The 24,604-nt window shown below is 41.2% G+C and overlaps 2 protein-coding genes across 5 annotated transcripts; one reads left to right on the plus strand and one right to left on the minus strand.

Annotated features, from left to right (window-relative positions):
• Positions 1–309: 309 nt before the first annotated feature.
• On the minus strand, positions 310–24,270 carry rnf207a (ring finger protein 207a). Of its 4 annotated transcripts, none has more exons than XM_085777740.1 (19): positions 24,172–24,270; positions 23,999–24,026; positions 23,580–23,770; positions 17,923–18,055; positions 17,439–17,583; positions 17,146–17,227; positions 16,368–16,443; positions 14,551–14,676; positions 13,345–13,391; positions 11,991–12,063; positions 11,284–11,352; positions 10,796–10,864; positions 10,111–10,217; positions 5,279–5,456; positions 3,591–3,776; positions 3,330–3,381; positions 3,117–3,234; positions 2,066–2,158; positions 310–1,208 (listed from the first exon to the last, which is right to left on the minus strand). In XM_085777740.1, exons 3-19 carry the CDS (start codon positions 23,768–23,770, stop codon positions 1,055–1,057), a joined length of 1,899 nt encoding a protein of 632 aa, XP_085633866.1. In that variant the 5' UTR covers positions 23,999–24,026; positions 24,172–24,270; the 3' UTR covers positions 310–1,054. The 4 variants fall into 4 exon arrangements, with proteins under 4 accessions (XP_085633866.1, XP_085633868.1, XP_085633865.1 ...); XM_085777742.1 differs by having other exon boundaries at positions 23,740–23,770; positions 24,172–24,231; XM_085777739.1 differs by lacking the exon at positions 24,172–24,270 and having other exon boundaries at positions 23,999–24,164.
• zpr1 (ZPR1 zinc finger) lies at positions 19,422–21,377 on the plus strand. Its single transcript, XM_085777738.1, has one exon. It carries the CDS (start codon positions 19,587–19,589, stop codon positions 20,928–20,930), a length of 1,344 nt encoding a protein of 447 aa, XP_085633864.1. The 5' UTR covers positions 19,422–19,586; the 3' UTR covers positions 20,931–21,377.
• Positions 24,271–24,604: the final 334 nt, after the last annotated feature.

Genomic DNA, 24,604 nt, shown 5'->3' on the forward strand with positions numbered 1-24,604 from the left:
TATACACTTCCAGCGTTTGAGCTAAGCTAATTACGGGCGATACGGGCTCTCCCTTGTTACTGCACGCACAGTCGAAAGGATGGTGTCTATCTGCTTGTCATGGACTCAGGAGTGAGGCAAGACACGAAAAAAAATGTTGGCGTATCCCTTTAATATGGGATCTGTTTAAAACACCAACATGATTGATTACGGAGAGTATACATAGGAGGGAGGAAGAGAGGGAAGAAGGTTACCTGCTGATTTCCTGCAGGGCAAATGCTTTAAAGCATGCTGCTGACACTGACATGTGATGAAGTCGAGAGGCGAACCAGGAGGAATACTGTATATTTCCTGCAACAGTACACAGTGCAATGGTGGGATGAGATATCGCAGATGAGTGGCAGGTCCATTTCTTTGCGTGTAGACATACATAGGAACTGCAGAGCACACACAAACACAACATACTACACACACCATCCTGGAAATGACTGCCTCATTTGGGAGGAGACTGATGCATGAGATGACACATGGCACAAATCAACATGTGACCTTTGCTGACACCCAGAATGACACACACATCATTGCATTTGCCTTGTTCCATCTGTGCTGTCACAGCAGCTCGACAACCTCCTGACCAGCACAGTCATTCATCATCAGTCTCAAGCCTCCAAAAACATGTTGGATGCAAAGAAAAAAGCAATTCTACATGGTAGAAGAAAAAAAAACACAACAGAGTAATAATAATTCACACTCTGGGAATATTTATCATTTCCAACCAACTATCTCTGTCCATTGTTTCCTTTGAATGCAGAGGCTTTCCTGTGGCACTGCTCTGACAGCTGTGAGTCTTTGACCTCCATGTATGTATGTTCACTTAGTGTCTGTCCAAGGGCTCACCTTGGAGCTGTTGACAGCTCCCTGCTGCTCAGACAACGTTATGTACAGTATCTGGACGGCAGAAGAAGTCACATACCATCCTGGGCTTGTTATAGTCGAATTAGGGGCCCGTTGCTTTGCTCCACGGGGGCATGGAGGGAAGAGAGATGGAGGTTGCAGAAATCAAATGACAGGGTGTTTATGAAGGCATCTCATTGTGGCTGGACGTCTCGGTGCTGGGACCCCTGTGCCTGACTGGACGGCTGGTCTTGACAGAGCTTTCCCCCGATTCGAGGATGAGTGGGCGGTTGTTCTTGTCTCTGTCTTGGTCAGTAACACAGGCCTGACTGTCACTGTCAAAGAAACACATGTTCATTTCCAGCCCAGGTGGATTTAAAACGTTCCATATTTATCATTGCAGATGTGAAACAAGGCTTTCAATGCTTTGTTTCCTTCTCCTTAGCTGTGCAAATTAAATGCCTAAACAAATCACCATTTTATCATCCTGCAACCAGAGGAAATCTTTTGAGACCAGAGACATTTTCCTAAAAGAGTGCAGGTCATCAATCACAATAGAGGCAACAATAAAATGTAAAATAAACCACTGTACACACTGGTAATGCTCCAAAAACAAACATTCCTGCTCTGTGGTGGCTCTCCAGAGAATCTGGACATTTTTAAAAGCAAACTGAAGACCTACCTTTTTAGCCTTGCTTTTAACTGATTCTTACTGTTTTTATCGTTATAAAACATTCAATTTAATTTATTTCATTTTATTTTCTATTTATTTATTATTATCTTTTTATTCTATTTTAATTCATCCATTTTTATTCTATTTTATCCTACTACACCTGTCTATTTTACTTGATTTTATCTAGTGTCTTTCTCGTCTTCTCATTTTATCTATTTTACTTATCTAGTGTTTTCCCCATTGCAAATGATTGAGTGTAAGATAGCGTTTGCCTGATGTCTCTAAAATCCGTTGTTCTAAAATTATTGTGTGAATGCGTTTTTATCATGTGAAGCACTTTGAGCTGCCGTGGGCATGAAAAGTGCTATACAAATAAAGCCTGATTGATTGATTGATTAAAACTACCTGTCTCTGTAACTGATGGTAATGCAGCAAAGATATCGCTAAAAAAAATTTAAATGCACAACAAAGCCTTACATATAGAAAGAAAATACAGTTGTACATAGCATTTGTCAATACCTGTCATGTTTTTCCTTTGATGCTGAGTTGTCCTCGTAGATTTTCAGCATTGTTTCTGTGCGGTCATCATGGTGCTCTTTAGGCTCCTGGAACCTAGAAGATGTTATATAAATATGAAGGGTGATCATTTTCCCTTGTAAATGCTATTAAAAGACAAGGCTGGTGTTAGTGTGTATTTGTGTTATTGTAAAAATCTAAAAGCCTAAAGAAGATCATCAACTTTATATAATTTCATAGTTAAAAAAGGATTACTTTTCAGCGACAGTGTAAAATGAATCTGCTGCAGGAGGAGTATGAACTGCAGCAGAACAATGTGTGGGACTAGTGTTCTCAAAATGCCAAAACGCCAGTACAACAACAGAGTTCATTTTGTTTGGTAACAACTACATGTTCAAAGAATATCCAATAAGAGACTACACACACACATACGCACATGCTTCATAAAGTGGCACTTCATATCGAGAGGAGCCTCCGTTTCCTCTCAATTCAGTCAGGCCCCTTTATATATAGCACCTTTCACACCAGTCAAAATGCACTGTCTAATGCAGACTAATGCACACCAGCAGAACTTATATTTGAATAACTGCAATAATAATAAATAATAAAAGACAAAATGAGAGAATATGAAAACTTGATTTAAAAAAAGATATGAGTAGAAGAAACAAAAAGATAAAACATTAGCGACAGAGAGAATCATTTAACTATCCAAGTTTACATCCAAACATATCGATATCTCCAGCTTGTCTCAGATCCTCTGGCAGGTTGTTCCAGTGTTTTGGGGCAGAAAGGGCTGAGAACAGCATCAACTTGTATTTTCATTCTGTGGAACAGCTAAAACCAAAGAGCTGGAGAATCTGAGGGGCTGTCGTCGTTCATAGACTGGAAGCTTTTCTGAAACGTAGACTGATGCAAGGCCATTAAGTGCCTTACATACTAATAAAATAATTTTTAAAACCAAGATAAAACCTAACAGGCAACCAATATTAGGATTTTAAAGTAAAACTAGTATCATCAGTGGTGCTGCAGCAGATGGACAAAGTAAATACAACACCTGGGCTCGAGCCTCTCCTTGACCTTGGCGATGGACATGATGTAGGGGCTGATCTGTCTGGCAATGGTGGTCAGGTAGACGTTCTCCTGCTTCAGCTGCATCAGGTCATGAAGCTGGGCTGGAGTCAGTGAACACAGGAAATTAAACCAGATTAGATGAGTCAACAAAATGACGGACTCATGTGAATGCTTGTTGTGGCCGGTGAAGACGAACCTTCGTAGATCTCCTGCTCGTTAGTAACCCTCTGAAACATCTCATCCCAGATCTGTGAAGAAGAAAAGCACATAAGTTGATTCGCATGAAATCAAACATCAAACTCACAAGACACCATAACTTGTTACTCTGATTTTCGCTCTGCATTCTTAGCAGCCTATGTGAGAACTGGCTTGTTAGCATGCAGCGAGATGCACTGATTAACAAGTGTAGAAACTTTGTAGTCAGAAGGAACCAAGGCACCACCACTACAGGACACACCTCTTCAAACATGACTCTCATAGTTTCCACGGTGGAGTACTGGGTGACTATCTGGCTGTCAATGTTCAGTGATCTGTCCAGGATCTCGCCCATTTTGTCCGTGTTGATGATGGAGTGATGCTTGGTCAGGTCCCGGTGCAGCTCCTGGACCTGGTCCTTCAGATTCTGAATCTCTGTCTGAAGAGTCTACGAGCACACACACAGATCTACAGTTTATGAGGTATGACACTAAAGAGACATTTCAGTGTCTTTAGAACAGCAGAGTTTTGATGGGTGCACAGATGCTGGGTGAAGAGCATCCAAGCGTGAAAATCTTGTAACCCACTAGACAGGTTGGAGAAGAGTTACTCGAGGAAGTCATGCTGCTTCACTTTGAGGATCAAAGGTGGTTCCTCTACTATTGTGGATCCCAGAAACAAAAGTTGCTGCAGCACTTTTAACATTCGTGCCTCCAAACACAGGAGGTTTATGAATGAAAAACAGACATAAAACTCATATTTTAAATATTCTATCAAGTACTTCCAGCCTATCAGTGATAGCCCCTTTCTTCTACTGACTCTACGTGTCAGACCTCTTCATTCAATGGTTTGTTCTGGTTCTATGGTAACAGGGAAATTAACACACTACGATTTATTCCTTGCAAATGTGTGATTCATTAAAGGGATAGTTCAACATTTTGGCAAATTGGCCCATTGCCATAATCCCTATAGTTTTAGGAGTAGGTTTGTTACCTTTATTTGTCGGTGCAAGCTATTTTTAGAGGTAAATGCAGAGACTGCTTGCCGAAAAACTGCCGCCAACGAGAACGTGCATCAGCGGTTTTGCATGAATTTACCAACTCTGTCTGGTAACGTTCTGTTATTATCTCATAGCGTGGTGAATGTGCAGGTCACAACTTGTACACCAGAGCGTTTTGGAGTTGTTGGATTGTGTATTTGATGAGTTTGATGAGGGAAACCAAGAAATCCCATTAGCCTCCGTAGCGTAGCTCCGAGCAGCTCGCGGCTCTGCTCCGCCGTTCTAAAAATAGCTTGCACTGACAATTAAAGGTAACAAACCTACTGCTAAGACTATATAGGGATTATGGCAATGGGCCAATTTGCCAAAATGTTGACGATCCCTTTAACCCTCCTGTTGTCCTTATGGGTCAAATTGACCCAATCTGTTCCCTTCCTCCATCCTTCTTTCCACAATCCTTATTCCCTTCCTTCCTTTCTCCCCTTCGTCCTTACTTCCTTCCTCTTTTGATCCAATTGACCTGATCTGTTCCCTCCCTCCATCTTTCTTTCCTTCCTTTTTCCCCTCCTTCTTTCCCTTAATCCTTCCTTGAACAAATCTGCTCACTCCCTCCATCTTTCTATCCTTCTTTTTCCCCTTCCTTCTTTCCACAATCCTTATTCCCTTCATTCATTCCTTCCTTCCTTCCCTTTGTCCTTACTTTCTTCCTCTTTTGATCCAATTAACCCAATCTGTTCCCTCCCTCCTTCTATCTTACCTTCCTTTTTCCCTTCCTTCTTTCCTTCCATTTTCCCCTTTGTCCTTCCTTCCACCCTTCCTTCCCTTCATCCTTTCTTCCATCCTTGACCCAGGAGGACAACTTGAAGTCTCATTCTGGATAAAAGCAAGAGTGTAACCGCCAGAAATGTAACTGTACACCCGCTGTAACTGTGGTCACACACAGCACTCACCCTGTAGGTGTTCTCGTAGTTGCGACAGTGCTCGGTGAAGGGCGTCTCCCTCCCCTCAGCCAGGAGCACCTTGGTGCAGATGTTGCGGTGAGAAGTCGGCCTTCGCCCCAACATGGAGCCCAGGGGCATCTCGCTGAGAGATGGGGAGCGGCAGGACATGGAGAGAGGGGACTGGAGCCTGAGGGGAGGGGAGAAGGGGAAATAACACAATTGTTTCTTTCTCACATTAATAACTGTGCTTCAACAATTACTGACAGTTTTTCCCATCAGAATTACATTACCTGTGGCCAAGCTCTCTTAAACCACAGGAGGGTTAAAGCTTCATATTAACTAAATTGAACCCTTTTATTGACCGTATTGGTCAATAACACCATTGCTGGCATCAACCACTACGCTCAGTTGTGTTCAGGCTGTATAGATTTTACATAAACATGCTCCTGAGCAGCTCCTCTCCACAGAGTGCAATATTCAATATATTTTCCCCAGTAACTGGCTTCCTGCTATCAGTTAAGAATTATCTGATATATGAAAAACACAGCTGGATTTCTATTTTTAAATGACAGGTTTTACTTTTAACTTCATACACTCCATGTACAACCTTCTATCTTCTCGCTGTATCACATCTGAACACATTTATTTTTGTATCAGCCCATCAAAGCATTTTTTTGAATGGGATTTCCTCAGTCAACAAAATATCTTCTCAGAGAGCTTCTCAGTACAGCTATGACTACTGCTGGGGCTAACCTGCTTCTTTCACACATAGCTCGATGGTGATGTCCTTCTCTCTCTTATAAAGTGAATAAGGTGTTTATTTATTGCCTTAGTGGCATGATGATTATTGTTTAAAGGTACACTGTGTAGGAATTTCTCCCATCTAGCGTTGTGGTTGTATATCGCAAGCAACTCAGTCCTATTTTTCATGCTGCATTCACGTGAAATTGGGCAGACGGCCGACAGCCGCTGCTGGTAACGGCATAAACAAGCCTCTATGTAAACAAGTGCTCCATCAGCACGAGGTAAAACAATACAGGTGACAATATGTTGTCATGGCGATGTCGTATTGTTTACTTGACCCACGTTTTACCGGCTTTCTCTCGACTTGTGTGACTAAAATGACATCTGGTTTGTTACCGACGGCCGTCTGTCCGACTGCACATGAATGCAGCATCAGTGTAACGCTCCATTCCTCCTCACTGCGTTGCCGTGGTGACTTTTCACAGACGCCACCTCGACCTGAGCCGACAGCTCCGGTGTCTCCGCTGAGTTTCTGTGGTTTCCTACCGTCACGCTGCCACTGAACATAAAAACATGGCGACACCACATGGCAGCCAGCACCAAGCTTACAAGCTCCATGTAGATATGAATGATATGAACGGCAAATTCAGAGCTGAAAGGAACACTTCAGTTTGTTGATGGGGGGGATTACTGATTAATGAAAAACATACTTTTCAACCAAATAATCAACTTTCGTGAATAGATATCAGGAGAAGTTACACAATGTCCCTTTAAATTCACCAAGTTTATTTTTCATTCTAAATAGCTTCATCATAACTCAGCAGAGTGAAGTCTGATGTTTAAAACTACACAACAACAGTCAGTCCTGGAAATTTGTAAATAAGTAACGCACTTTCAGAAGGAAGTTTGTTCTGTCAGTCAGAATGTTCTTCTGGCCTCATCATCACCCTCAAGATTAAAGTATGAAAGTGGCACAGCGCCAAGTAGGTTTATGTAAGTTTAACTAGAACCTAGATTCATGCCTAGAGCAGCATACCTGCCCTGAGGTGTGACTGCATCTCTCTCATGTTGCCCCTGTAAATGTTGTCCTGTTGTTGTTGCGTGTCCCTGCATAACCTGTCACAGACTTTACTAAAGGCGAGACACTACAGGCCAAAACACAGTTTTTTCATGCACTGATCAATTATGAGATTTTGGGCTATTTTTCTTCCTTAACATGTATTCTCTCAGAAAAATCAAAAGAAATGGTAGAACATCCACATTAAGGTGGTTATTTTACTTCATTTTGTGTCTTTTGTTGGTAGATTTCTCCTAAATTCACCAAAAGTTAACAGCTACTGTGACACACTGTGCTGTGCCTGTTGTCTGACCCATGTCATGTCAGGTATCATTGTAAAGCTCTCTCTCTCCTGAACAATGATGTAGGCTCCAAAGATTTTCATTTCCTCCGTGTCCACAACCAATCGTAAAAGTACGATTTACATTAACAATCTATGGAATTTTACAGTACAAGTCTTTAAAGGCCGTTTTCTCAAAATGAGTTTTTCCTCAGACTCTGGGCCCGAAATCTCCACTTTACTTCAGCAGCACTTAGAGACACCAAACCTTCCAGTTTTATTCCTGTCTCTTCTGAAGGTTTTTACAGAGGGGATTGTTGATATATCATTCAAAGCCTATCCAAAATCCCCTCTGTAAAAACTTCTGACTCTAATATGTCAACAAAATAAAACAAGAATTTTGAAAGGGGCTTTATCCATTTTTCGGTTCTGGAAATGTATGCAAATTAGTGCATATTTCATCAGATATTGCCTCATTTACATATTTAAACATAAAATTTGACAAAACTTGTAATACAAAAAATATCTGTCTTAATGTAAGTGATAAACTTGGGAAGTTTCATGGTGATATCTGTTATTTAAAATGTTTTACCCTATTCACCTGTAGTGTCTCCCCTAAAGCGCAAACAACAGAAAGCAGCAGCATCAGCCGCAGGAAAGAGCAGGCCGCTGTGACTTCTGCACAACTTCTACTACTATGTGAGATAATGATAAAAATAGGGTCAGTCATCTGGTCCCTGCACAGTTTGCATCCAGCATTAATCGGTGATACTGTATGTGGGGAGGGGGCTCTCAGACAGGAAGATATCAGATGCAACAACTCGCTCAGTTGCTCTGAGTAACAGGCTGCACCATGTGGGAGGCATTCAGATATTCACCATACGGCGAGGAGAAGCCTGTTTTCTGCCGCGTCTGACGACTGAAGTGTGGAGTAGACTCAGATTGTGGCATGCAACCACTGTCATTTTTTCATCTGACTGTGCCACCAGCATAAACAGATATTTGCCAAAAAAGAGCAGAGAGCCACACACTGACTCACACTGATCCCAAACTAACAACTCAACAGTCACCATTAATATTTTAAGACATGCAACTGCACACTGCAAGTCACATACTCATGACACCACACGCTGCGCACAAGACACTTGACTGCCAACGACTTCAAAATGATATAATATACATGAATTTACCTGGAGTCTGGTATGCTCTTACTCCTGCCTTCTTGCTTAGTGTTGATGCAACAGAGGACCTGTCTAAAACATGTATCCCCCTCTCTCTGCCATACACATGCCATCCTCTGCACATCCAGCCTCTGTCTGACGCCAATTAAAGACTTTGCCCGTGCTAAAGCGGTGACATCAGCGCCCTGGAACAAAGCGGTCCGACCGCTCCCGTGTGCCAACTTCCAGATGAATCCTGGAGAGTTCTGTGAAATTACGATAAAAATAGTGCTGCCAGCCAGCCAGGCCGCCAATCCCTGCCCACTTTGCATCTTGTACTGGCAGGACGCAGAACAAGTTGGAAAGGAGAGTTAGAGTCAGTATGCTGGCATTAGTGGGTGGGCTTGAGGACCTGCGAACAGTTGGGAGACACTGATGTGGAAAAAAAAAAGAATTTGGTGAGGGCAGGGTGTGTATGTGGAGGGGCGTGAAGGGAAGAAAAGAAGATGAAAACCATGTTGTCTGATGGGTGTTTAAATAAAGTGTTTTTTTTTTTCTTTCTCATTAATTTTTTCTTTTTTCTTTTCATTTTAAGAAAAAATGACACAAATAATCAGGTGGCAGTAACATACAACCCATCAACATCACATACAGGAGGACAGAAAAACAGAAAACAAACCAAAAGGACTAAAAAAGCAAAACAAGTTGTAACAGGATAATATAAAGCGACAGGAAAGTATCAAACAGGGTCCTTTAATCAACGTTAGTTAGTACATTATTAAGCATTAATATATAAACTAATGTTAATTAATGCTGAGTAATGCATACATAATGATAATTACATTATTCAACTTTTATTGTTACTTAATTTATTAACTAACTTTGAGTAGTAAACATTAATTAACTGCTTACTAATAGGCTACATTAATTAATGTGTTTCCTAATCCTAAGTAATACATAATAATGATTGTTAATATATCTGTAAACTGTTAATTAATCCTTATCAATGTACTAACTAATGTTAATTAAGGGACCCTTATTGTAAAGTGTTACCAAGGGTTTTTCCTAGATAGGAAGACGTCAGTCTGCGATCATCTCTATCCAAGAGCAGTGACCACATACATCCACCATCTCCTGAGTGTTATCTGCTGTTGTTCCTGTCCTGACCACGGCAGGGCCGGAGCTTTTCTAAAACAGGATCGACTGTCTCCTTCTCGCCCCCACCCCCCACCCCCCACCCCCACACACCCTGCGACAAGGTGACTTACGTAAAACATACCAGTGTACAGAGCTTACAGACTGACAGGATAACTGCCATAGTGGGAGTCAGCGTGGCGCCTCCTTTCCTCTCGCTGCAGTCATGGCTGTCTACCATCTGTACTTGCAAACCATTTGGGGATTTTGAGAGTTTGGATGCTGCACAAGCGCGAAATGTTCAGGCCAGACTTTTTTTTTTTTGTTTTGCTTTCTTGGAAAAATCCAAATGATGCCATGGTGATATTTAGGCGGGTGAAAGCACATTGTAAAACACAACCTCAGAGGAAGGGACCAATTAGTCAGTACATTCGTAACATTTGGCAGCAGTTATATGGTTTTTTACCTTGTTGCCGCACTTGTAGAACCGGCGACAGAGAGAGGACAGCGCTGTCCCAGCAGCAGTAAGGGCTCTAGACAGCGGGCAAACTCACTTCTGTAATCTGTATTGATCTAAAGGAAGACAGACAACAATCAAATCATTAAGAGTTTAAAAATGTGCACTTTTATCAGAAATAACTTTCTTGATGGTTTCTATCAACAACAATGGAAATAAGAGAAAGTAAACTGCTAAAGAAGACTGTGTGGGCTTTATACCCATTCCCACATGCGACATGCTAACATATACAGTAAATTGTAAATACAATATGCATACAGTACAAGATAAAGCACCGTGGTTTCTGCTTATACGTCAATAGTTCTGTGGAAATGTGTGATGTTTTTATAATAGTGAAGATCTTGTCCTATGACATGTGTATGTCTTAATTTATGCAGTACGTTTCCAAATGATTTTCCATGTGTTGTTTCTTTTCATATACAATATTAAATATTCTGCCAACGTTTTTACTGTTTCTGACAGATTAATAAATGAATAAACATAAAAGTGACTGAACTCTGTTTCTTACATGACAAAATGTTTCTGGGCTTTTAAGACTCACAGGAACCAGTGAAACAACGGCTCAGGGCACTGCAGTGGATTACATTCTCTGTGTAACCTTTTCCAGCCCTGAATCAACATTGTTCCCACTCACTTTGCTGCTCTGCACTGGTCTCAGTCGATGAGGGAGCTTGACAATCCTCTTCAGCCGCTCCATTAGTTGCTGTGTAAGCAAGAACACCCGGGTGTGACTCAGTGACCCGATTTCACCTTGCTGAGACATTATGGACAGCCTCCATTTAAACACCAGTTCAGCCCAGTTAATAGTGTAACTTTCTCTCTGGACAGCAAAACTTCTTTAGAACAAACTCAGAGATTTTTGTAATACACATTGGGATAGCTTTTAAAAGTGTCATTAGTATTGTACAGTCAATTATACAAATTATATGAAAACTGAATTTATTTTTGTTCACAATATATATATATTCTCATTTTTTATGTTTATTATACTCTACTCTTATTTCACACCCTTTATGTCTCATATTGCAGAGACTCTGTAATAATAATGATATCACAATCATGATCACAATAATCATCATAATAATTATTTGTTTATGTTCCTCTTCTAGCTGCTGTACTCACGTAGCCCATGTCCAAAAACTCAAACTTGTTGGCTGAGCTTAGAAAGGCCGAACAGGTGACGAGGTGAACCTAAAAACATCACAGATTAAAGGTTAATGTTTAAACAAGCTGGATTGGAAAACGAGAAGGTGAAGGAGTGAAACGGACTATTAAAGTCATCCCAGAGGACTCTGCTCAGCTCATTTTTTGTATGGTCATCACCTTCAGTGGGCAGTGGTGGAAAGTAACTAGATAAGTTCATTGAATTACAGTTTTGAGATACTTGCACTTTACTTGAGCACCATTTCATGCAACATTAAACATATAATACGCTTATAAAACACAATGCAGCGTCGAGCTCAGGCCCCTCGAGATGTTTCAGATGTCTGAGTAGCTCACACTTCCAGCAGTGATTTACCCTTTTTACTGCTTAAATAGTTTCATTTACATAACTATTTAAGGCCCCAAAATGTAAGGCTATTTAATATTTAACTAGAATTTAAAGACTAAAGAATAAAAATTGCATGACTTCAGCTGATTTAGGCTGATTTCTTCTCTTCCCAATTAATCAGCTCACCATCCAGATTTGCATCTGTATCTTTAGTTAAATGTAATATCTGAGTATTTCTTCCAGGATATTGTGATTGTCTGTGAGCAGCAACATGTTTGCAGCTTTGTGGCTGTGTCTGATTATTATCTCTAAGCCAAGGTCATTATTTTGACTCTACCTGTAGGGTTGGTAATAGGGCAGTAAGGTGCGAGAGTTGCTCCTTTAGTGCTTTCTCCTTCTCTTCGTGTTGACTGCAGACACACAAACAAACACATGAACATGTAATCCTACACTTTGACATCCATGCCTGCCGAAATACACGGAGGATCCACAGCTCAGGAGGTGCAACCACAAACAGCACGCTCCATATTTCCAGAAGCTAATCTATCTGTCTTCTCCTGTAACAAACACATAGGAGTAGACACAGGGCCGCACACACAAAGCCCGACATAAATAGCCTTTAAAACCCTTCCGGGAACCCAGCCACTGGAGGGCTTCCAGGCAATGGAGAGAGAGGGAGAGAGAGATGGAGGACACTGGGCACAAAAAATCTCATTAAAGATCACCGCAGAGTGCAACCAGATACACTCACTCACATGCACAAAATTGTTCTCATTCAATCATGGACACGTATACATGGGGCGCACGCTGAAAAACAAAAGTGATTTTTTTTTACATACGAGATTCTAGTTGTTCAGAAGTGGCAGATTCACGGAGAGTAGAAACCGAGATAAAACACTTTTGATATCTGTTAATCTTCAAATCCAAAAATCTTTTAGTGATTACTCATTAATCTTCCATGAAATTTAACTGATGTGCAATAATTTGGTTTCGAGACTAATTAGTTGCAAACCTTGGATGACATTAAATCAAATTTTAATGATTCCTAAAGGGATGCTGTAAATTTTTTAATTACTTTACTGGTGGGTTAATGCTAATTTAATGGTTTGGGAGGCTCTCGCTGGCCTGTTATTGCAGGGCAGTTTCTCCTATGTTTATCACAACAATCTTGTGACTGAACAAGTAAACAGCTACAACATTAAAAACATAGAGATACAAGTTGTACATGTGTCAGTACAGTCAATTGTTAAATCTACTGTTTCTACATTTTTCTGCAGCAGTTCTGGTGTTTACACTATAGACTTGAGAAAATCTGTAATTGATATACTGCATAGTTACCAATACTTTTTTCAGAGGGCTTTATTTTCATTGATCCAGGCACAAACTGCTGCAGCTTGAAGACTGTAGTTGTACTGAAGTATTTTAAACCCAGCACAATGCTTTGTTGAAATGAAAATCACCCAAGGAAACGTGCTTGGTGAAGAGCGAGATTAGTTGAGAGCGAGCAGGGTGCTGCTATTCATCACCCTGAGTACAATGCAGCTTGATACAAAGGAAAACGTATGAAGTGACCCGGTGAGAGCAGGATAATAGTATGCAGTTTAGTAAATATTGAGACATTCAGCTTTGTGGCGATGAAAGAACATTTCCATATTAGAACTATAAAGCATTCTTTATATATTTCATTTTACCTCTGAGCTGCTCTCAGAAGAATCTTCTTCCTCTCTGCTAGTTTTTCCTGTCAGGTGAGAAGAGAGAAAACAGACTCTTTTATTCCTTACACTGCTGTGAAAATGGCCATGAGCTCTTAATGCCAATGATTTTTCAAGATTGTGGGGAAACTAGGTGTAAATTCCACATTGTGCTGTCTCCTCTCTTTGACTATTCATTATGCAAAGGAAAATACACTCTTCTCTTCACAATTAGGTTAACAGAGACATCCAGTGGCCAGGCAGTGATAATGGTGTCAAATAGAGCAGCTCAACTGTGTTGGTCAGGAAAACATGAGAAGCATTGCATGTTGGTGCAAAGTCTACACCGTCTCCAAACCACTAATTTATTTACACAAGAAATGCATTGACTACAGTTAGATTTTTGTTAAGTTGAAATCTTCACATCAGGCATATTAAATCTGCAGAAGACAGAGAAGGGGATGTGGACGCCTGTTTTTCTCCACAAGGAGACTTTTAATGTATTTACAGTTAAAACTGCAAAACTACTATAAGAGTTCAGAATTCAATTAGATGGAAATAGAGAGAATTTAGATATTTAATTTGTGGGTGTAGTTTACGGACTGACATCCATCGTCTCAGTATTAGATAGTGTTAGAGTGTATAATCAGAAAACTATGATGCATAAATGTGATTTTTTTCTAAAACAAGTCAAAGGCACTTTTAATGCTTTTGGTTAGAGTTCTTTATATATAGTTTTGATACACTTTATTCAAGATTGTCTCTGTACCCCAACTCTTAGAGACTGATGCATTTTGATTATTGGGCTGAGTGTATTTAATGAATTATCTGTTCTGAGACGTTTATGGTCCTGAGCAGCCTGATGGCTTGTTCACTAATCAGAAGGTCAGCAGTTCGCTCCCTGGTTTCATCAAGGCTGTGTATTGAAGGAAAGCCACACTGCTCCTGATGGTTGATCCATGACTGTATATATGGTGTGTGTGGTGTGTGGATGTGTGGCTAACTGGGTGAATGTGGCAAGTATTGAAATAAGTATATTATCTGAGAGGTCAGTAAAGATGAGATGAGATTATTGAGGATAACTGAGCTCACCTATCATCACTATCAGCCTGTTGGTATGTACTGTAATGCCATCCATTTACATAACTAAGTGGTTTAGAGTTGATGTGCATTTAAGGGAGATGTAAAACATGATGATTAAATAACCTGCAAGCTGTTGAACAGACTGCAGATTGCACTCTCTTCTTCTTCCACGTTTAGACACACTTCTCCTATCATGGCTCTGAGCAGGACGATTGCCTCTCGAGTGGAAGTCTGCAGCTCCTTCACCACCTACAGGGGGACAGAGATGCTCACTGTCAATGACAAGTCATTGTGGCTTTAATTTGTCAGCAGATGCTTTTTAACACAACTTCTTGATGATCTTGATGGTTATTACTGTTGTGGTTGTGATTGTCATTTTGTACCGTTGCCCGATATACTGCAAACCGAATTTTCGACTGACTAACTCATGCTGACTGACATGTGACATCATTGCTACTTCATTGTATATATATACCAGTCAACATTGATTGCAATTTTTGCACAGTTTTGGAAAGACCACGTCGAGCAGGACAACAAATTGCATGAGCATGTAATCATTTAGTTACTCTAAAATCACACCCATAATCAGACGCTCTCATTCTATATATTAATATTTGAATATTCATATTTATCGATAAGATCGAGAGACTCCATCGCAGCTGTATTGTCTTGTCAGTTTCAATTGTTTTTATTGTTCTGTCAGCGTTACCTTGTCAGTTATTTTACTTGCATGCATCATGCAATATACAGTATTGTGTCATGTCAGTGTGTGTGTTGTCTAGTTGTCAAGTGTGAATGTGTATTCTTTTATTGTCACTACGCAATTTGTTTAGACCCCAGGAAGAATAGTGGATGCCATGCAAAAGCTAATGGGTATCTTAAAGGTGTAATATGTAGGAATTCCCCGGGCGGTGCAGTTGCATATCTGAACGTATTCTTGATGTTGCATTCATGTGAAATCGGGCAGACGTCAGACAGACAACAGACGCTGCATGTAACAGGATAAACAAGCGTCTATGTAAACAAGTGGTCCGCCAGCACCAGGGCTGACCCGATTATCATATTTTGGTAATCGAAGCTTCGTGGGCATAAAATCGATTTTAATCGAAGCTTCGACGGCCGGGAGGGGTGCGCGATCGTAATGTCTGACGGGGGGAGGGGGGGGGGCGCTACCTGGAAAACTTTCTCCCTGAGCCGACAGATCCACTGAGTTTCTGTGGTTACCTCCGGTCACGCTGCCACTCAACGTAAAAAATGGCGATGCAGGGGCGGTGCGTGGCGCAGTGGTTAAAGCGACCACCCCATGTAGAGGCTACAGTCCTCAACGCAGGCGTCCCCAGTTCGAATCCCGCATCGGGCAGACCTTTCCTGCATGCCATTCCCCCTCTCTCTGCCTCCCCCTTTCCTGTCTATCTCACTATGTGCTATCAAATAAAGGCAAAAAGCCCCAAAAATATACTTTAAAAAAATAATAAAAATGGCGATGCAACATGGCAGCCTCGGTTCGGTGCGTCGCCCACTTATGTATTTGTAACGACTTGTAACAACTCATTCTAAGGTACGAGAAAGCTTTCATATGCCTGTGTGATTCGACTTCAGTGAAATACGTATTTATGAAAGCAATATTTGATTTTTGCTAATAAAAAGCCAAATAAGTTACATACTGGGGCTTTACGTAATAAACAAACAAACAAACAAACAAACTGTAGCTGTTCAGCCTTTCCTGGCTGGACTAATGATGATAATATGATAAAATATTTTATGCAGTATGTCAATACATTCAAATAGCATGGTGATAAACTAAACTAATTTTAAGTGCACCTACGCTGCATACCACATTGTTATTGCCACTGCTGAGTGCCTGAATTATTTATAATGCAATTTTTCTTTTTTGCCTTCAGAGTCATACATATGTAGATGAACAGACAGGACTCTCTCACCAGCACGGCCTGGTCCAACATCTCACACCCCTGCATGTAAGCCGTTTCAATATCAATGCAGTGAGTCCGACTCTCTCTGTAGTAAACAAACAGAACAGAAGACAAGATAATGGGAGAAGAGAAGAGAAGAGAAGAGAAGAGAAGAGAAGAGAAGAGAAGAGAAGAGAAGAGAAGGGTTAAAGCAGATATCAGTGGCACGGCCGTTTCGGCTAATGCTGTGTTCAAGGCAGGCTTTTGAAACCGTAAGTTACAGCTTCAAGTCACAACTACGACTTGGTAGCGTTCCAGGTAACCCGTAGCTCGTGTTTTTACCGTCCTGTTGTCTGTGAAAGTTCCCTATAACGGCCACTCGTAACTTCCGACCCGTGAACTCGTACCAGATCGAACTGGTATGACTTCACAGGAAGGAAAAACACAAAGTACGAGTTTCCTTGAACGCACCATGAGTTAGCAGCCCCCGCCCTTGTCAGGCATCAATTGGTCCTCGTGCTACGTCGCCACATTCACGCGCATCCCTTGGCTGCACACACAGCCCTTCATGCCGTTCTCTCCCCTCATTGGATAACACTTGTATCCCACAAGGAAAACTTTCTCCTCGGGTTACAGCAGAGCAGAGTGACGGAGAGACTCGTGTTTAGGCTGAAATACTTCATATAAGTGATTGCTGACGGAAAATAGGACTATTTAGGACTTATATTAACAAAAACATTCCACTGATATCTGCTTTAACTACTGACAGTCATAGATCTTGTTGGGGGGTGGGGGTTGATTGACTCACACTTGCATGTCTCTGAAGCACTTAATACAAAGCATAGACTTATTCTCTGTTGAGAACAGGATGTAGGGCTCCTCGTGGAGAGCTGTGGGGACACAGATGCAGGTTAGTTGATAAAACTCAGAGACCGCCCACACCAGCAGAAGTTTACCACCATTCATCAAACTTTTGTACATTAGCCAGCATGTTGCTTTTGTATGAGAAACAGTAGAGACTGCAGTTCGTATGAGCAACACTGTGTAATTAAGTCTTGTTGGCCTGCAATTCATCGGAAATAAATTACAGGTGGCACTCACAGCACTTCCTGTGTTTGGCTTTGCTCCGTTTGGCCAAGGACACAATCTCATGGTGGGAAAACATTCTGGCCTTGTGAGTCACCTCCCTGCAGGCGCCGCACAGTGGCTGGCTGCAAGTGTTGCAGTAGTACATCATCCCTGTGTCCTGTACAGGAAAAAAAGAAATGAAACATGCAAATTACATGAGAAAATTGGAAGAGGCTTTTCTCAAACCTACATGGGACAATATAGAATTAAAAAAGATTAAATCTGATATGTATAAAATATATGGCAGCATGCTATCCATATAAGATTAGACTTTTCTCTTTTATAGCTTGTATAGAATGTCCTCTATATGCTACTAATACTATACTTTTCTCAGTTTTTTTGAGAGTCAACAACTTTTCTTGGTTAAGATTTCATACGACATAAGTGTACATTTATTTCTGATGTCTGTGCTGTGCCTTTTTACATTCTTTGAATATACAGCCAAGTCATTTAGTACCTTTTTGTTACTTTCCTGGTCACAGTTGGCACACTGGACTGTCTCCTCACTGTCTGCATTGTTATCAACCAGGAACTTCAGCAGTCGGTCTTCTGGTGGGAGCGCATTACTCCCTTTTACTATGGATGGATATCTGTGGCACATGGCACAAGTTTAGACAGCTCAAGTGACATTTATAGATGATAATGACATTTATGTTGGGGAAAGTAATCCAATACAAGATGAAGACACTGAAGTGGAGTGAAAAGAAGAGCAGAGATTTGTTTCTGCACCAGTGATTTTCCTCGGCTTCAGTCTTAACCATTTTCACCCCTTTATTTCATTTATTTATTTCACCCCTGCATGACAAGATTTTGTACAAACAAAACAAAACAAAACAAAAAACATCCAATCCAGTCCATAACTCAATAAGTAATATGAGAGTGAGGGGTGTTCAAAAAAGTGTTCACACATGTGGCCATCATCTCCACAAAGTAAAAATAGAAATGAGATCCTTCCCATACGAAGTTAATTTATTAAAAAATAAACAGAAGTTAAACAGACAAGTGCCTCACTTACAAAAACAATTGAGTATAATTTTAAAAGAGCCATTTAGGATAGGAAAATTCAATGAAAAAGTTATTTCAATTCAGTATAAGAGAAGAAAGAATAATCCCAGAGAAAAAATAATGATCCCCCAGATTACTATTGAAATGTAATTATAAAAAACCCTGTATCCTATCATAATTATGTAAATGTTTGTCTGCTAGTCTGCGCTATATTTACTTATCCTGTTTTAATATATTATTTTTACGCACTGATATACAGTACCTCTTTCATTAATCTAATTATACATGTTTGAAGGTATGTGTATACATGAATGTGTAGGATAATGTATAGATGTATGTATGTTTCATTAGGCTACTTATTTTTTATTTATGTAGTTAATCTAAAGTTAATCTATAATGCTATAAAGAACTTGACAGCTAATTTTACTCTTTTTATTTATAATCATGGTCTTATTTCATATAAAGCAATATGTTTTTAATCTTCTGAATTGTATGGAACTACAGATGTACTGTATGACATGAATCACAATGTAAGGGGGGGCTGAACTTGATAAGCTTTGCTTCCTTCAGCCCCTTCTCAAACTTGCACAGTATCATTATTGTTTTGTTTCTTGTTACATAGATTGTTTTGTCTTTTGATGTGCTTGTTTGAGACAAATACAAATCAAATCAAATCAAAATCATTTTATTCATTAATTAATTTTATTCATATCTACTCTATTCATTTCATAGTTTATTCACTTATTTATTTACTCTTATTTTAACTCATTCTACTCTACAGTCTATCACACATATTCAAAGTCATATCATGTAAAATGTTTAAAATGTTTAAATAAATAAGTATAAATATAATATAAGTTATTTAAAAAGGTGCAGTACTGCCACGGAGCTGAGGGGGCAGCAGAGAGGTCCTAGACTCAGCCACGGCCGTAGAAAAAGAAGACGCGGAAGTAGCTGTACAAGCAACACGACGAGCAGCTCCAACGTGTTGCAGTGGGCAGCAGGCGGCTCTGACGGCTTGTCATCTGGAAAGTTCCAGCAAGGGACACATCTGGGCGGGCGGCAGAGCGCGTGTGAACAGTTCGTCGTCGGGGGGAAACTTATCTGAGCGTCAAAATGTCTGTTATTTCCGAGGAGACCGTGCGCGGCGGCAGCGTTTTCAAGGATATCAGCGCTGACGACGACGACTGGCAGCCCACTGAGATCGAGAGTCTGTGTATGAACTGCTACAAGAACGGTACGACTCGTCTGCTCCTGACCAGGATCCCCTTCTTTAAGGAAATCATCGTCAGCTCCTTCAGCTGCGAAAACTGCGGCTGCTCAAACACCGAGATCCAGTCTGCAGGCCGGATACAGGAGCAAGGCGTGTGCTACTCGCTGAAAGTCAGATCAAAACAGGACTTGAACCGGGAGGTTGTGAAAGCAGACAGCGCGACCACCAGGATCCCTGAGCTGGATTTCGAAATCCCCCCATTCACCCAGAAAGGTTCACTTTCCACCGTCGAGGGGCTTCTGGACCGAGCAGTTGCAGGGTTGGAGCAGGACCAGCCTGCCAGACGAGCAGCTCACCCGGAGGTGGCCGACAAGATAGATGAGTTCACTCAGAAGCTGAAGAAGCTAAAAGATGTCGAGAGCGAGTTCACTCTGGTGATTGAAGATCCATCTGGGAACAGCTTTGTGGAGAATCCCCTCGCCCCTCAGAAAGACGAGGCTCTCACCGTGTCCCGGTTCAAGCGGACGGCCCAGCAGGACATGCAGCTGGGACTCAGGGCTGATGATGATGATGATGATGATGTGGAAGAGGAACCCCCAGGCAACGACCTGGAGGCCATGAGAAACGAGGTTTTGGTTTTCAACACCAACTGCCCAGAATGCAACGCGCCCGCCTCGACCAACATGAAGCTGGTCCAGATCCCTCACTTCAAGGAGGTCATCATCATGGCCACCAACTGTGACGGCTGTGGCCACCGGACCAACGAGGTGAAATCAGGTGGAGCCACCGAGGAGCTGGGCACCAAGATCTGCCTGAACATCACCGACGCTTCAGACATGACCCGAGATCTGCTCAAGTCGGAGACCTGCTCCGTCCTCGTCCCCGAGCTGGAGTTTGAGCTGGGGATGGCGGCTCTGGGTGGGAAGTTCACCACCCTGGAGGGACTGCTCAAAGACATCAAGGACCTGATCGTCTCCAAGAACCCCTTCATCTGCGGTGACAGCGGCACCTCGGATCGGGTGCAGAAGCTGTATGAGTTCGGGGAGAAGATAGACAAGGTCATAGCGGGAGAAATGAAGGTCCACATCGTCCTGGACGACCCAGCGGGGAACAGCTATCTGCAGAACGTGTACGCTCCAGAGCCGGATCCTGAGCTGACTGTGGAGAAGTACACGCGCTCCTTTGAGCAGAACGAAGAGCTCGGTCTGAATGACATGAAGACTGAAGGTTATCAAGAGGATAACTGAACTGTCAGCACCTGCTGAAAGGACTAAAAGAGTTGTCAGTTGACCATGTCTTGACACAAAACCAATGTAATTATATTGCTCTATAATTTCTTTCATGCTCACACATTTTCAGTTAAACACAGGCGGAAAGGTTGTTTCCATCAGTATGTTCATGATGTTCATGATCAGTGTGAGAAATTCTGAGTTATTTAAAAGTACAGTGAAAAAAAATTTAAATGTACAAAAAGCTATGTCACCTGACTTGAATAACAAGGAATGATGCTCTTACTAAAGATACATGTGCTGTTTATTGCATTCTTATGGCATCCCAGGAGATGGCGCTGTTATCTTTGATTAAAAAGATTTCTTTTCTTTCAGTGGACCTCTCACTGTGTGACCAATTAATCTTTTTATACACCTGCAAGCATGACATCATCTAAATAAAGCGATATCTAAATTGATAGTTAAGCCCTGCTCTTTGATTTGGCAGATGTTGACAGCCAGCACACTGGGGTTGCTTTGTATTTAGATTTAAGTACTATTTTCTTATGCTAATCTGAATAATTAGGCATGAACAGACATTAAATAAATGCTTCTGAATTGTGGGTACATTCACATATTTACAGGACAGTTTCTATATCATACCAAGCACGGTCTGAGTAAAAGGACTGCAACTAAGAATTCTTTCCAATTTTAATGAATATTTTTGATAATGACATATAAATGTCCATTATAATTTTTGTGGCAACCTCAGATTCCCTTTATATTAGTCAAGAACCTGAATATATCCAGTTTATGAACAAGTGTAATGCATTTCTGTTAGAAAATCTGACACTCTAAGAAAAAATGATTATTACGTAGATATTAGGGTTGCAAAATTACGGGAATTTTCAAAGTTGGAAACTTTCCATGGGAATTAACTGGAATATATTGGAATGAACTGGAATAAATCTGAAATTTACAAAACTGACGGTTGGCCCTTAATAAACTTAAATATACTGTAGTTGGGGAAAATATATTGTAGCATAATCTTGGCTAAAACAACCAGATTCAATGCAAGTACACAGATATTAAATAGAAGGTTTTTATTTATGTAAAATAAGTCATTATTCCACTCATTTCATCTAGCCTATATTAACTATTAACATAATTCAGATACAGTCTCGCTCCTGTGCACAGAAAGGTTTATCTAGTTTTCATAGCAACGGGATTCTATTGTGTTCTACTAATAGCAGAGTAGTGAATTCCTAGATTACATGGTGTTTGAGTGAGCAGCTGTTAGCAGGCTGTTGCTGCTGCTGCTGCTGCTTATGGAAATAGTAGCTGTCAGGGAGCGGGCCCTGTAGCCTGAGCCCAGACAACAGAGCTCAATGGCTCTGTGCCCACTGGGTTATTTTCATGGAAAAAATGGATGATTTTCTGCTTTCCCCCTCCTTTTTCAGTGCCTCAAGCAATTAATCAAATAAATGTTGGTATGACTTTTAACTCTGCTGCTGACAAGCACAAACTAAGTACTTCAACACAGCCTAACATCTAATAGCTCTAAATGTGAACGGTATGCGGTTTGTTTTGAAAGTGTGAAAAGAATCTGGGTCATTACAGCTTCACACACACATTAATACATACATACATTGCAGGAGCTTTGAGCAGTTCTTAATATAAAACCTATTAGAAAGATTATATGAACAGTTAAGAATATTGTGGAGTTGTCAAAGTTCATCACCAACATTTGATTTGTCTTTGTCCACACACAAGACAAATCGTATATTTGGGTCAAGTATATTTGACACAATAAAATATCACCCTGTAGTAGAGGTCAGTTTCTATACATCTCATTGTGCCCTGATGGGGTACAGTTAATTCTGCAGACATGAAGGTGACTGTATACCACGGGTCATTCCTTAATAGGGGATGAAATGGATTTATATCATGTGACTGCTTTCGATTGCCCTAAGCTGCCGGCGCTGGTGCCAAATGCCAGTATGCTTTGTTTGCTTTATGACTGGTCTTAGTGGAACTTGCTGGCCCTGCTAGGTGTTCCAGCCATGGGCTAAATCAGAGAACAGGGATGACCCTGCAGCTGTCCCAGCCACTCAGCCCTGCCCTATCTACACCAGGCCAGTAATGGAGTGACTCAGAGTGACTTGAAGCTGTCTGAAACCAATGGGATTCTCCTCAAATCTCTGGAATTAACCAAACCAATCTAATAATCAACTTACGTGGAACGGATCCCTTTGAGCGACGCTGCCCAAAACCAGCGCTTGTGGGGAAAATCTGGCTTCTCACACAAAACGTGTGACCCTCCACGGGGTTACGAGGAGCAAAATGATATTTTACTAGGAATTTAAAGTGCTTAAACACGTTTGAGCCCACCAGCTCATTAGACAGCATCAGCCAGTTTCAACAGGATGTAAACTCGGCTGTGGGGGATTGTAGCTCAAACTGAGCGTGTCTGTTAGTCCACCAAAACAGCCAGTCCTTGACCTTTGGCCTCTATGTGCCAGTTTGTTTGAGGATAACTGGCTTAGTGCCAGCGGTGTGATATCCAGACTGATATCCTAAACATACACCAAAACACCGTTCAAATGTAAGACTTTTCCATTGCTCTTAAGAATCTATCTGTATGCAGCCTAAAATGGTCCTGATCAACTGCACAGTGCTATCTCTTACCCACAGAGGGGGCAGGTGAGACGGCTGTCATTGGTCCGGCCTCGTAAGCAGCGCGCACAGAAGATGTGGTAGCAGTCCAACAGACACGGGGACTGGTACTGCTCATGGCACAGGTGACACATCAGGGGGTGGACGTTGGTGCAATCCACGTTCCACTTACTCTCCAGATTGGTGAAGATTCCACCTGCCATCTGTAAACAGAGAGTGTGTACAAGGACAGAGCGAGTGTATCACATGACTGACAATATTTAAAAGACCACACCATCACATGAGTAAGCTAAAAAGCTTCAGCATGTTTAACTGTATTGAATAAAAGTAATGATGATACAGTAACTGTAAGACACTTTAGCCAAATGTGATATGAAACACTTTGATCAAAACAGATATTAACAAACAAAGGACTTTCTTTTTTCATTTACCTTGTCAGTTTTGTAAGAATGTCCAGAGCTTCAGTGACAGCACACGATCCACGAATGGAAGAAAAAAAAATACATGAAAGACTTAACCAACACCAAAGTTATACCCAGCTAACAAAACCTACTGTAAATGTAACAGGAAGGTCTGCAGAAAGCACAGAGAGCCACTGTCTTACCTTTCAGTGCTGCTATCAGCTACCCCCTGCAGGAATGACAGCAATGCAGAAACTCTTCAATAGTAGGCTGAAGGGGTCTCTCTGCCAGGCAGCTGACAGCACACACCTAATGCCAGCCCCCACATGTTGTCAACGTGCAAAAGGGACATTTAATATTGGGATCCAATACAGTTTTTCTATTGCTGTGAATACAGTTGTCCTATTTCTAATGTCATACAGTTATCACGTCTTAGACACCAGAGCGGGCATGGGGGGAGGGAATGGGCTGGAAATGACAGCAGCAACATGAATACTCTCAGTAAGAAATGGTTGTTTGATTTAGATAAGTTCTTCATTAATTAAGAACAGATTAACCTTGGTATTGTTGTGTTGTATAAAATAACATAGGCCTACAGGTAGTAACCAGTCAGCGCAGTCCACAATGTTGTACTAA

This window comes from Trachurus japonicus, chromosome 5, assembly GCF_045865225.1.
Source record: "Trachurus japonicus isolate A0001 chromosome 5, Traja_1.0".
Taxonomy (NCBI): Eukaryota; Metazoa; Chordata; class Actinopteri; order Carangiformes; family Carangidae; genus Trachurus; species Trachurus japonicus.